Source organism: Salvelinus namaycush, unplaced genomic scaffold, assembly GCF_016432855.1.
Source record: "Salvelinus namaycush isolate Seneca unplaced genomic scaffold, SaNama_1.0 Scaffold2718, whole genome shotgun sequence".
Lineage (NCBI taxonomy): Eukaryota > Metazoa > Chordata > Actinopteri > Salmoniformes > Salmonidae > Salvelinus > Salvelinus namaycush.
Genome location: NW_024059584.1, coordinates 1023 through 15197, shown reverse-complemented (window position 1 = coordinate 15197; position 14175 = coordinate 1023). Strand labels below are relative to the sequence as shown.

Here is a 14175-nt window from a genome sequence, read left to right as displayed (position 1 = left end):
GCCTGGTGAGGGGTTGGAGGAGTGTTAGGTAGGTAGCCTGGTACCTGGCCTGGTGAGGGGTTGGAGGAGTGCTAGGTAGGTAGCCTGGTACCAGGCCTGGTGAGGGGTTGGAGGAGTGTTAGGTAGGTAGTCTGGTACCAGGCCTGGTGAGGGGTTGGAGGAGTGCTAGGTAGGTAGCCTGGTACCAGGCCTGGTGAGGGGTTGGAGGTATGCTAGGTAGGTAGCCTGGTACCAGGCCTGGTGAGGGGTTGGAGGTATGCTAGGTAGGTAGTCTGGTACCAGGCCTGGTGACGGTTGGAGGAGTGTTAGGTAGGTAGTCTGGTACCAGGCCTGGTGAGGGGTTGGAGGAGTGTTAGGTAGGTAGCCTGGTACCAGGCCTGGTGAGGGGTTGGAGGAGTGTTAGGTAGGTAGCCTGGTACCAGGCCTGGTGAGGGGTTGGAGGTATGCTAGGTAGGTAGTCTGGTACCAGGCCTGGTGAGGGGTTGGAGGAGTGCTAGGTAGGTAGCCTGGTACCAGGCCTGGTGAGGGGTTGGAGGAGTGCTAGGTAGGTAGCCTGGTACCAGGCCTGGTGAGGGGTTGGAGGAGTGCTAGGTAGGTAGCCTGGTACCAGGCCTGGTGAGGGGTTGGAGGAGTGTTAGGTAGGTAGTCTGGTACCAGGCCTGGTGAGGGGTTGGAGGAGTGCTAGGTAGGTAGCCTGGTACCAGGCCTGGTGAGGGGTTGGAGGAGTGCTAGGTAGGTAGCCTGGTACCCAGGCCTGGTGAGGGGTTGGAGGAGTGCTAGGTAGGTAGTCTGGTACCAGGCCTGGTGAGGGGTTGGGAGTGTATTCTGCTCAGCTCTGGGGGGGAAGCAGCAGGGCAGGTAAAGGCTGTACCAGTCCATGGAAAGGAGAGGATGGATCCACTAGAACAGAGAACATCTGAAGAAGCTGCTCTTCTTCGACCGGTTCTCTGTGATCTTGACCGGCCCGCCGCCTCCTGGAGGACTGTTGTCGTTCTGAAGCAGGGGAGGGTGGGGGGGGGTGAAAAGGTTTGGGTTAAGGGTCAATTACCACTCTTAACATCCCATTGCTGCCACCAACTGTTGGAACTTACATTGTGGATAAGTTTACATCATATGAGCCTCATCTGCTAAACAACAACATAAACTCACTATTTTTCTGTTGAGTCTCGTCATTATGTCTCTTCCCAGGGTGAAAAAGGACTGTTCCAAAACAAAGAAACAAATGTAGACTTCAGGAACATGTTAATGAGAGAAGAATTAAGAGAGAAGAATTAATAAATAGGTATAAATGAATAGTATTGAACAGAAGTCACCTCTTCCACATTCAGGCTGGATTTGGCGCTCGTTTCTAAGAACTTGATGCCATAATCAATCGCCAACTGTGAAGAATAAAACAGAGAAACATTATGAGAACAATTCATGTTAATAATTCATGTTACAGATGTACTTAAAAAAAACAAAATCAACAGCAGCCCCCCACAATGCAACACATTCCAAGAGGCACAGAACGAAAGAGTGATGTTACCTTTCTGTTACAAAAGGAATTGTACTACATTATGAAGGGAGAACTGGGCTGGCTATGACAGACATAGATCATACTGTATATTATGAGTATTGTCAAACGTATAACAGGGAGTACATTTACACCAAAGATACTACGAAGAGCAGTCTGGGGGGTTTCACCAAAGATACTATGAAGAGCAGTGTGGGGGTTTCACCAAAGATACTATGAAGAGCAGTGTGGGGGTTTCACCAAAGATACTATGAAGAGCAGTGTGGGGGTTTCACCAAAGATACTATGAAGAGCAGTGTGGGGGTTTCACCAAAGATACTATGAAGAGCAGTGTGGGGGTTTCACCAAGGATACTATGAAGAGCAGTGTGGGGGTTTCAAAGATACTATGAAGAGCAGTGTGGGGGTTTCACCAAGGATACTATGAAGAGCAGTGTGGGGGTTTCACCAAAGATACTATTAAGAGCAGTGTGGGGGTTTCACCAAAGATACTATGAAGAGCAGTGTGGGGGGTTTCACCAAAGATACTATGAAGAGCAGTGTGGGGGTTTCACCAAAGATACTATGAAGAGCAGTGTGGGGGTTTCACCAAAGATACTATGAAGAGCAGTGTGGGGGGGTTTCTCCAAAGATACTATGAAGAGCAGTGTGGGGGTTTCACCAAAGATACTATGAAGAGCAGTGTGGGGGGTTTCACCAAAGATACTATGAAGAGCAGTGTGGGGTTTCACCAAAGATACTATGAAGAGCAGTGTGGGGGATTTCACCAAAGATACTATGAAGAGCAGTGTGGGGGTTTCACCAAAGATACTATGGAGAGCAGTGTGGGGTTTCACCAAAGATACTATGAAGAGCAGTGTGGGGGTTTCACCAAAGATACTATGAAGAGCAGTGTGGGGGATTTCACCAAAGATACTATGAAGAGCAGTGTGGGGGTTTCACCAAAGATACTATGAAGAGCAGTGTGGGGGTTTCACCAAAGATACTATGAAGAGCAGTGTGGGGGTTTCACCAAAGTTACTATGAAGAGCAGTGTGGGGGTTTCACCAAAGATACTATGAAGAGCAGTGTGGGGGTTTCACCAAAGATACTATGAAGAGCAGTGTGGGGGTTTCTCTTTTCTCAGGAACGTTATCACATTGTTTCCAACGCACCCTGCAACAAGACATCTCAGACTCGTCAGTGCTTATTTGAAACACACAGAGACCCTGAAACTCTGAGACCCTCCATACCTTTTCTCCTCGTTCTTTTGACACCTGTCTTTTGTCGTTCATGTCACACTTGTTTCCTAGGATCATCCTCTCCACGTCAGAGGAGGCATGCTACGGACAGAGGAGGAGAAGACTGATTAACACTACAGACAGAGGAGGAGAAGACTGATTAATACTACAGACAGACAGAGGAGGAGAAGACTGATTAATACTACAGACAGACTGATAGAAGACTGATTAATACTACAGACAGACAGAGGAGGAGAAGACTGATTAATACTACAGACAGACAGAGGAGGAGGAGACTGATTAACACTACAGACAGAGGAGGAGAAGACTGATTAACACTACAGACAGACAGGAGGAGAAGACTGATTAATACTACAGACAGAGGAGGAGGAGGAGGAGACTGATTAATACTACAGACAGACAGAGGAGGAGAAGACTGATTAATACTACAGACAGACAGAGGAGGAGGAGACTGATTAATACTACAGACAGACAGAGGAGGAGAAGACTGATTAATACTACAGACAGACAAAGGAGGAGAAGACTGATTAATACTACAGAGAGACAGAGGAGGAGAAGACTGATTAATACTACAGACAGGCTGATAGAAGACCGATTAATACTACAGACAGACAGATAGAAGACTAATTAATACTACAGACAGGCTGATAGAAGACCGATTAATACTACAGACAGACAGATAGAAGACTAATTAATACTACAGACATACTGATATAAGACTGATTAATACTACAGACAGACTGATAGAAGACTGATTAATACTACAGCCATACTGATATAAGACTGATTAATACTACAGCCATACTGATATAAGACTGATTAATACTACAGACAGACTGATAGAAGACTGATTAATACTACAGACAGACAGATAGAAGACTGATTAATACTACAGACAGACAGATAGAAGACTGATTAATACCACAGAAAGACTGATAGAAGACTGATTAATACCACATACAGACAGATAGAAGACTGATTAATACTACAGCCATACTGATATAAGACTGATTAATACTACAGACAGACTGATAGAAGACTGATTAATACTACAGACAGACAGATAGAAGACTGATTAATACTACAGACAGACGAGGAGAAGACTGATTAATACTACAGACAGACTGATAGAAGACTGATTAATACTACAGACAGACTGATAGAAGACACACGGCTCTCCTCTCTAACTGCTAGGCTACCTGCTGCGGTAGCTTCATACCTGGTGTTTTTAGGCTACCTGCTGCGGTAGCTTCACAACTGATTGTTTTAGGCTACCTGCTGCGGTAGCTTCACACCTGATTGTTTTTAGGCTACCTGCTGCGGTAGCTTCACACCTGATTGTTTTAGGCTACCTGCTGCAGTAGCTTCACACCTGATTGTTTTTAGGCTACCTGCTGCGGTAGCTTCACACCTGATTGTTTTTAGGCTACCTGCTGCGGTAGCTTCATACCTCTTCAATGTTCCTGATCCAGTTCTTGATGTTCTCGAAGGACTTCTCGTTAGTGATGTCATACACTAGCATGATACCCTGTTGAAACAAAGGACAGGAAGTGACGTCAGAGGAAGTGACACGCCGTGACATTAACAGGAAAAGACCCAACCTAGCGCCATTCCAGTCATGACCCAGTGACATGTCTGTGTGTCTGTGCTGTAGTCAAGGGGCTTGTGTCTTGACTGTTATCACTACAAGCTTGAAGCCCTTATAAACCCAGAATACTCTGCCTCAATAAAATAATAATAGGTTGTTTTCCAAACATGTATTTACATACAAAGTTGACATCTATAGAACCTGGTTAGTAAGCAAAACATAACAACAGTACATGTCCGAAGTGGATACACAGCCATGAATAAAGTGGAATAGACATCGTTCTGACTGGCTCCAGAATATAGATTTGCTACAGCTCAACTAAAGAAACATCCTGTCTACCAACATCCTGTCGACCAACATCCTGTCCACCAACATCCTGTCCACCAACATCCTGTCCACCAACATCCTGTCCACCAACATCCTAACATCCTGTCCACCAACATCCTGTCCACCAACATCCTGTCTACCAACATCCTGTCGACCAACATCCTGTCGACCAACATCCTGTCTACCAACATCCTGTCGACCAACATCCTGTCGACCAACATCCTGTCGACCAACATCCTGTCGACCAACATCCTGTCTACCAACATCCTGTCTACCAACAGCCTGTCGACCAACATCCTGTCTACCAACAGCCTGTCTACCAACAGCCTGTCTACCAACAGCCTGTCTACCAACAGCCTGTCGACCAAACAATCGACCAGTCGACTAAATGGGGGTCAGCCCTAGAGGAGACAGCGTAGAGTTAGTAGAGGTCCATGGTAACACACACACGGCCCTCCATAGTAACACACACACACACGGCCCTCCATAGTAACACACACACACACATGGCCCTCCATAGTAACACACACACGGCCCTCCATAGTAACACACACACACACACGGCCCTTCATAGTAACACACACACGGCCCTCCATAGTAACACACACACACACACGGCCCTTCATAGTAACACACACACGGCCCTCCATAGTAACACACACACACACACGGCCCTCCATAGTAACACACACACACGGCCCTTCATAGTAACACACACACACGGCCCTCCATAGTAACACACACACGGCCCTTCATAGTAACACACACACGGCCCTCCATAGTAACACACACACACACAGCCCTCCATAGTAACACACACACACACGGCCCTTCATAGTAACACACACACGGCCCTCCATAGTAACACACACACACACGGCCCTTCATCGTAACACACACACGGCCCTCCATAGTAACACACACACACGGCCCTTCATAGTAACACACACACGGTCCTCCATAGTAACACACACACACACACGGCCCTTCATCGTAACACACACACGGCCCTCCATAGTAACACACACACACGGCCCTTCATAGTAACACACACACGGTCCTCCATAGTAACACACACACACACACGGCCCTTCATCGTAACACACACACGGCCCTCCATAGTAACACACACACACGGCCCTTCATAGTAACACACACACGGTCCTCCATAGTAACACACACACACACACGGCCCTTCATAGTAACACACACACGGCCCTTCATAGTAACACACACACGGCCCTCCATAGTAACACACACACACACACGGCCCTTCATAGTAACACACACAGCCCTCCATAGTAACACACACACGGCCCTCCATAGTAACACACACACACAAACACGGCCCTCCATAGTAACACACACACACACACGGCCCTCAATAGTAACACACACACGGCCCTCCATAGTAACACACACACGGCCCTCCATAGTAACACACACACGGCCCTCCATAGTAACACACACACGGCCCTTCATAGTAACACACACACGGCCCTCCATAGTAACACACACACACACACACACGGCCCTCAATAGTAACACACACACACACACGGCCCTCAATAGTAACACACACGGCCCTCCATAGTAACACACACACACGGCCCTCCATAGTAACACACACACACGGCCCTCCATAGTAACACACACACACGGCCCTCCATAGTAACACACACACACGGCCCTCCATAGTAACACACACACACGGCCCTCCATAGTAACACACACAGCCCTCAATAGTAACACACACACACACAAACACAAACACGGCCCTCCATAGTAACACAAACACACACACACACACACACAAACACGGCCCTCCATAGTAACACACACACACAAACACAAACACGGCCCTCCATAGTAACAATCACACACACACACGGCCCTCCATAGTAACACACACACACGGCCCTCCATAGTAACACACACACACGGCCCTCCATAGTAACACACACACACGGCCCTCCATAGTAACACACACACACGGCCCTCCATAGTAACACACACAGCCCTCAATAGTAACACACACACACACAAACACAAACACGGCCCTCCATAGTAACACAAACACACACACACACACACACAAACACGGCCCTCCATAGTAACACACACACACAAACACAAACACGGCCCTCCATAGTAACAATCACACACACACACGGCCCTCCATAGTAACACACACACACGGCCCTCCATAGTAACACACACACACGGCCCTCCATAGTAACACACACACACGGCCCTCCATAGTAACACACACACACGGCCCTCCATAGTAACACACACAGCCCTCAATAGTAACACACACACACACAAACACAAACACGGCCCTCCATAGTAACACACACACACACACACAAACACGGCCCTCCATAGTAACACACACACACAAACACAAACACGGCCCTCCATAGTAACAATCACACACACACACGGCCCTCCATAGTAACACACACACACACACACACACGGCCCTCCATAGTAACACACACACGGCCCTCCATAGTAACACAAACACGGCCCTCCATAGTAACACACACACACAAACACGGCCCTCCATAGTAACAATCACACACACACACGGCCCTCCATAGTAACACACACACACACGGCCCTCCATAGTAACACACACACACACGGCCCTCCATAGTAACACACACACACACGGCCCTGCATAGTAACACACACACGGCCCTCCATAGTAACACACACACACACGGCCCTCCATAGTAACACACACACACACGGCCCTCCATAGTAACACACACACGGCCCTCCATAGTAACACACACACGGCCCTGCATAGTAACATACACGGCCCTCCATAGTAACACACACACACGGCCCTCCATAGTAACACACACACGGCCCTGCATAGTAACACACACACGGCCCTGCATAGTAACATACACACGGCCCTCCATAGTAACACACACACACACGGCCCTCCATAGTAACACACACACACACGGCCCTCCATAGTAACACACACACACACGGCCCTCCATAGTAACACACACACAGCCCTGCATAGTAACATACACACGGCCCTCCATAGTAACACACACACGGCCCTGCATAGTAACATACACGGCCCTCCATAGTAACACACACACGGCCCTCCATAGTAACACACACACGGCCCTCCATAGTAACACACACACGGCCCTCCATAGTAACACACACACGGCCCTCCATAGTAACACACACACGGCCCTCCATAGTAACACACACACGGCCCTCCATAGTAAAACACACGGCCCTCCATAGTAAAACACACGGCCCTCCATAGTAACACACACCTGGCCCTCCATAGTAACACACACCTGGCCCTCCATAGTAACACACACCAGGCCCTCCATAGTAACACACACGGCCCTCCATAGTAACACACACACGGCCCTCCATAGTAACACACACACGGCCCTCCATAGTAACACACACACGGCCCTCCAAAGAAACACACACGGCCCTCCATAGTAACACACACACGGCCCTCCATAGTAACACACACCTGGCCCTCCATAGTAACACACACCAGGCCCTCCATAGTAACACACACACACGGCCCTCCAAAGAAACACACACACGGCCCTCCAAAGAAACACACACACGGCCCTCCATAGCAACACACACACGGCCCTCCATAGTAACACAAACGGCCCTCCATAGTAACACACACACGGCCCTCCATAGTAACACACACACGGCCCTCCATAGTAACACACACACGGCCCTCCATAGTAACACACACACACGGCCCTCCATAGTAACACACACACAGCCCTCCATAGTAACACACACACAGCCCTCCATAGTAACACGGCCCTCCGTAGTAACACACACAGCCCTCCATAGTAACACAAACAGCCCTCCATAGTAACACACACACGGCCCTCCATAGTAACACACACACGGCCCTCCATAGTAACACACACACGGCCCTCCATAGTAACACACACACAGCCCTCCATAGTAACACGGCCCTCCATAGTAACACACACAGCCCTCCATAGTAACACAAACAGCCCTCCATAGTAACACACACACGGCCCTCCATAGTAACACACACATGGCCCTCCATAGTAACAACACTATCAGCCCCAGTGATTGAATGGTCCAACAGCACCAGGGAAACTCCACTGTGTACATAAATCCATGGGCTTGGGTCCGTCCTGTGTATACAGTCTCCTATCAAACTGGCCAGTCCATCGTTTTCACCACTCACACTGAGCATACGAATCTGTAAGATGGACCTCCGTGTTGACAAACAGTACATAGATACATCTAGCTTAACTAGAGAGACTGTTTGGTACGACTGGACCGGAGAAATACGGAGACAGGTAGACAGAGTAGGCTACAATTCATTATAAAAGATGACTCCCATTCTGAACACACACACACACACACACACACACACACACACACACACACACACACACACACACACACACACGGTAACCTCCACGCGAGTTGTTTTATCTGTGTCGATTCAGTCTGTGACCTTTTGGAGACATGACAGTGGACGGATCTTACCATAGCTCCTCTGTAGTAGGCTGTTGTGATGGTCCTGAACCTCTCCTGACCGGCTGTGTCCCTGGAAGAGACAGTACAACGTCAGTACAACGTAACAACCATGTTGGTAGTGTAGTAGCTACAGCATTACTACATTACCCTGGGAGAGACAGTACGACGTCAGTACAACGTAACAACCATGTTGATAGTGCAGTAGCTACAGCATTACTACATTACCCTGGGAGAGACAGTACGACGTCAGTACAACGTAACAACCATGTTGATAGTGCAGTAGCTACAGCATTACTACATTACCCTGGGAGAGACAGTACAACGTCAGTACAACGTAACAACCATGTTGATAGTGCAGTAGCTACAGCATTACTACATTACCCTGGGAGAGACAGTACGACGTCAGTGCAACGTAACAACCATGTTGATAGTGCAGTAGCTACAGCATTACTACATTACCCTGGGAGAGACAGTACAACGTCAGTACAACGTAACAATCATGTCGATAATGCAGTAGCTACAGCATTACTACATTACCCTGGGAGAGACAGTACAACGTCAGTACAACGTAACAATCATGTCGATAATGCAGTAGCTACAGCCAGTGTTACCAAACATCAGTGTAAGAGGGCCTGGGGGTTCTCCCTCTAAACCGTGTCAGACAGTGATATGGCCAGTGGTGCCTAGTGTGAGTGACTACCCTGGATAGGGGATGAATAAGTAGGCCAAATGTGTGCATCCAAACACAGCTGAACACTCTTACACACACATGCACACTCTCCAAGCTATCACTGACTACAAGACAGTCAACACTACACTTCAGATCCACTCAGGGCTGACAGAGACTCTCCAAGCTATCACTGACTACAAGGCAGTCAACACTACACTTCAGATCCACTCAGGGCTGACAGAGACTCTCCAAGCTATCACTGACTACAAGACAGTCAACACTACACTTCAGATCCACTCAGGGCTGACAGAGACTCTCCAAGCTATCACTGACTACAAGACAGTCAACACTACACTTCAGATCCACTCAGGGCTGATAGAGACTCTCCAAGCTATCACTGACTACAAGGCAGTCAACACTACACTTCAGATCCACTCAGGGCTGATAGAGACTCTCCAAGCTATCACTGACTACAAGACAGTCAACACTACACTTCAGATCCACTCAGGGCTGACAGAGACTCTCCAAGCTATCACTGACTACAAGACAGTCAACACTACACTTCAGATCCACTCAGGGCTGACAGAGACTCTCCAAGCTATCACTGACTACAAGGCAGTCAACACTACACTTCAGATCCACTCAGGGCTGACAGAGACTCTCCAAGCTATCACTGACTACAAGGCAGTCAACACTACACTTCAAGTGGCCTACTGGTACTGTCGTGACGTTGTATTAGTTAATGTGGCGACTGTTGCTCATCGAATGATTACAAGTCCCTAATTACGTGATTAACTGAATCAAGCAATTATTAGCTCATTAACCTGGGGCACCATGGGAAAACTAGTTTTTATTGAGTTTCTATTTCCCAAATTAACTCAAAGAATATCAGAATATCGATTTTACCACAGCCGCTAATTAACCAGTTGCCTCTAACAGTCTCGTTCTGAACGTCGTATAGCCCGGGATTCTGCACGGACCCGGGTCTCACTAATGAATTCGCACCACACCAGTCTTAGTTGAATGTTTATTTACTAAAAAGCTAAAATGATGATAAAGGATACACATACACAAAAACACATTCTAGGCTATTGATTAGAACTTAGTATAACGGGCCAACACACTAGGGCACGTGTTACCCAAAATGGGGATTTAAAAGAGAGAGAAAGAGAGAAAGTACACAAGAGGAATATACATTTGGGTGAAATTGTCAGCTATGCTCATTCTAACCCTAGCCTTGCCCCAAACTGCCGCTGTTATGAGTCAGAATATAATGATGTAATTACTTGTGGAGGTTCTCCGTGGATTTTCCCGCGTGGACCGTTCAAGCTGCTCAATGACACACTTCTCCTGCGCACCTCTCTAGGTGTCCTCACGACACGATGTCCGTGTCCTTTGGCTTTACTGGCCTGTTCCTTTGTCCTCGCTCTGGAAGGGGTCTTCGGAGGACAGATAGCTCTGTAGCTCAGAGCTCACAGCGTAAAGATGAAAGAGTGTAGATACCACGATTCGATGGGGAGTGGAGGCTAGGTGGTTCGGCTTGAATACACCCGCTTAGACACGCTACTCATCCGTAGCTTGGGTAGAAAAAGATTTCTTTGTCTTCAACTTGTTGCGTTTTGGATTCGTTGACCTTTTAGACCTTTGGCTGCAGCTCGGGTCACTTAGTCATGTATGTTAATTCTGCACTCACAGGTTTTATACCCTCGGGTCAGAAGTGGGCGTAACCGCCTTCAGGGCAATTCTCTGGGCGTACCAGGTTTAAGGGGCAAGGTATAGATTTTACTCAAATCCAATTTTAGACAACTAACTTCACATTTCATCTCTACCGAAACATTCTCTTTGATTTAGACATTTTCCACACAACGTACAATGTATAAACATCAAGCATATACGAGGAAAACTCTTAACGTTACAATGTTTTCATAATAACGTCATCTATTAACCTTTAATAACAAAACAAAAATGACATACATTTTCATATTCCATCTATCATCATGACCACCATTGTAGTTGACGGAAACCATTGTTCCAAAGTCCCTTTATTGCATGTTTACAGTTCTGAGGCTGGTCCTCCATAGTGAGAGGGACAAAGGAATGTGGTCTGTGGCTTCTGAATTACCATGGGTGTGAGGGGTCATAAAACCCCCACATCTTCAGACCCCCTAGATCTCTCCTCATCTGTTGGGGTTGAGAGATAATCTGTAGGGTTGTGGTCTCCTGTAACCTGACCTGATCAGGACAGTCATGACAGAACTCACCATTAACCTGACGACTCACACTAAATTATTCCGGTGCTCTGTCGTCCCCTACATACAGTAGTCTGAGGCTGCCACTATTGAAGATGTTTGTTGTGACGAGGGGCATTCTACAAAACAAAGTCGTCAGTGATTGGGTCATCTCTAACCAATCAGAGTATCAAAGCCAATTACACACTTTTAAACCGCCGCCTTTACCCACATGTGTTTTGGCTCAACCCATCGGTTTCTGGACCAATCAGACGGCCCTGAATGTGTTCCCGTTCAGTGAAGGGTCGAGGAGGTACTCAGATCCAGACTCATTGTGGAGAAGAAACTAACGTCTGTGGGCGTGGCGTATGGCTGGAGCAAGGAGTCTGGGTAACGAGGCAAACTCACCATATATGGAGCTAGGAGTCTGGGTAACCAGGCAAACTCACCATATATGGAGCTAGGAGTCTGGGTAACCAGGCAAACTCACCATATATGGAGCTAGGAGTCTGGGTAACCAGGCAAACTCACCATATATGGAACAAGGAGTCTGGGTAACGAGGCAAACTCACCATATATGGAGCTAGGAGTCTGGGTAACCAGGCAAACTCACCATATATGGAGCTAGGAGTCTGGGTAACCAGGCAAACTCACCATATATGGAGCTAGGAGTCTGGGTAACCAGGCAAACTCACCATATATGGAGCTAGCAGTCTGGGTAACCAGGCAAACTCACCATATATGGAGCTAGGAGTCTGGGTAACCAGGCAAACTCACTATATATGGAGCTAGGAGTCTGGGTAACCAGGCAAACTCACCATATCTGGAGCTAGGAGTCTGGGTAACCAGGCAAACTCACCATATCTGGAGCTAGGAGTCTGGGTAACCAGGCAAACTCACTATATATGGAGCTAGGAGTCTGGGTAACGAGGCAAACTCACCATATATGGAGCTAGGAGTCTGGGTAACGAGGCAAACTCCCCATATATGGAGCTAGGAGTCTGGGTAACCAGGCAAACTCACCATATCTGGAGCAAGGAGTCTGGGTAACGAGGCAAACTCACCATATATGGAGCTAGGAGTCTGGGTAACGAGGCAAACTCCCCATATATGGAGCTAGGAGTATGGGTAACCAGGCAAACTCACCATATCTGGAGCAAGGAGTCTGGGTAACGAGGCAAACTCACCATATATGGAGCTAGGAGTATGGGTAACCAGGCAAACTCACCATATATGGACCTAAGACTCTGGGTAACCAGGCAAACTCACCATATATGGACCTAAGAGTCTGGGTAACCAGGCAAACTCACCATATATGGAGCAAGGAGTCTGGGTAACAAGGCAAACTCACCATATCTGGAGCTAGGAGTCTGGGTAACCAGGCAAACTCACCATATATGGACCTAGGAGTCTGGGTAACCAGGCAAACTCACCATATATGGAGCTAGGAGTCTGGGTAACCAGGCAAACTCACCATATATGGAGCTAGGAGTCTGGGTAGCCAGGCAAACTCACCATATATGGAGCTAGGAGTCTGGGTAACAAGGCAAACTCACCATATATGGAGCTAGGAGTCTGGGTAACCAGGCAAACTCACTATATATGGAGCTAGGAGTCTGGGTAGCCAGGCAAACTCACCATATATGGAGCTAGGAGTCTGGGTAACCAGGCAAACTCACCATATATGGAGCTAGGAGTCTGGGTAACCAGGCAAACTCACCATATATGGAGCTAGGAGTCTGGGTAACCAGGCGAACTCACCATATCTGGAGCTAGGAGTCTGGGTAACGAGGCAAACTCACCATATCTGGAGCTAGGAGTCTGGGTAACGAGGCAAACTCACCATATATGGAACTAGGAGTCTGGGTAACCAGGCAAACTCACCATATATGGACCTAAGAGTCTGGGTAACCAGGCAAACTCACCATATATGGACCTAAGAGTCTGGGTAACCAGGCAAACTCACCATATATGGAGCAAGGAGTCTGGGTAACAAGGCAAACTCACCATATCTGGAGCTAGGAGTCTGGGTAACCAGGCAAACTCACCATATATGGACCTAGGAGTCTG

General features: G+C 47.7%; 1 protein-coding gene across 1 annotated transcript; it reads right to left on the bottom strand.

Moving 5' to 3' along the window:
- Positions 1-292: 292 nt before the first annotated feature.
- LOC120039452 (ras-related protein Rab-8B-like) lies at positions 293-9396 on the bottom strand. The gene is made up of 7 exons (XM_038984844.1): positions 9383-9396; positions 9217-9277; positions 4204-4281; positions 2745-2834; positions 1314-1379; positions 1150-1200; positions 293-993 (listed from the first exon to the last, which is right to left on the bottom strand). Exons 1-7 carry the CDS (start codon positions 9394-9396, stop codon positions 901-903), a joined length of 453 nt encoding a protein of 150 aa, XP_038840772.1. The 3' UTR covers positions 293-900.
- Positions 9397-14175: the final 4779 nt, after the last annotated feature.

Coding starts and splice junctions, on each gene's coding strand:
- LOC120039452 (XM_038984844.1), bottom strand. Junction 4,282..9,216: donor CCTACTACAGAGGAGCTATG/GTAAGATCCGTC, acceptor TTGTTTCAACAG/GGTATCATGCTAGTGTATGA. Junction 1,380..2,744: donor CAAAAGAACGAGGAGAAAAG/GTATGGAGGGTC, acceptor TATTCTTCACAG/TTGGCGATTGATTATGGCAT.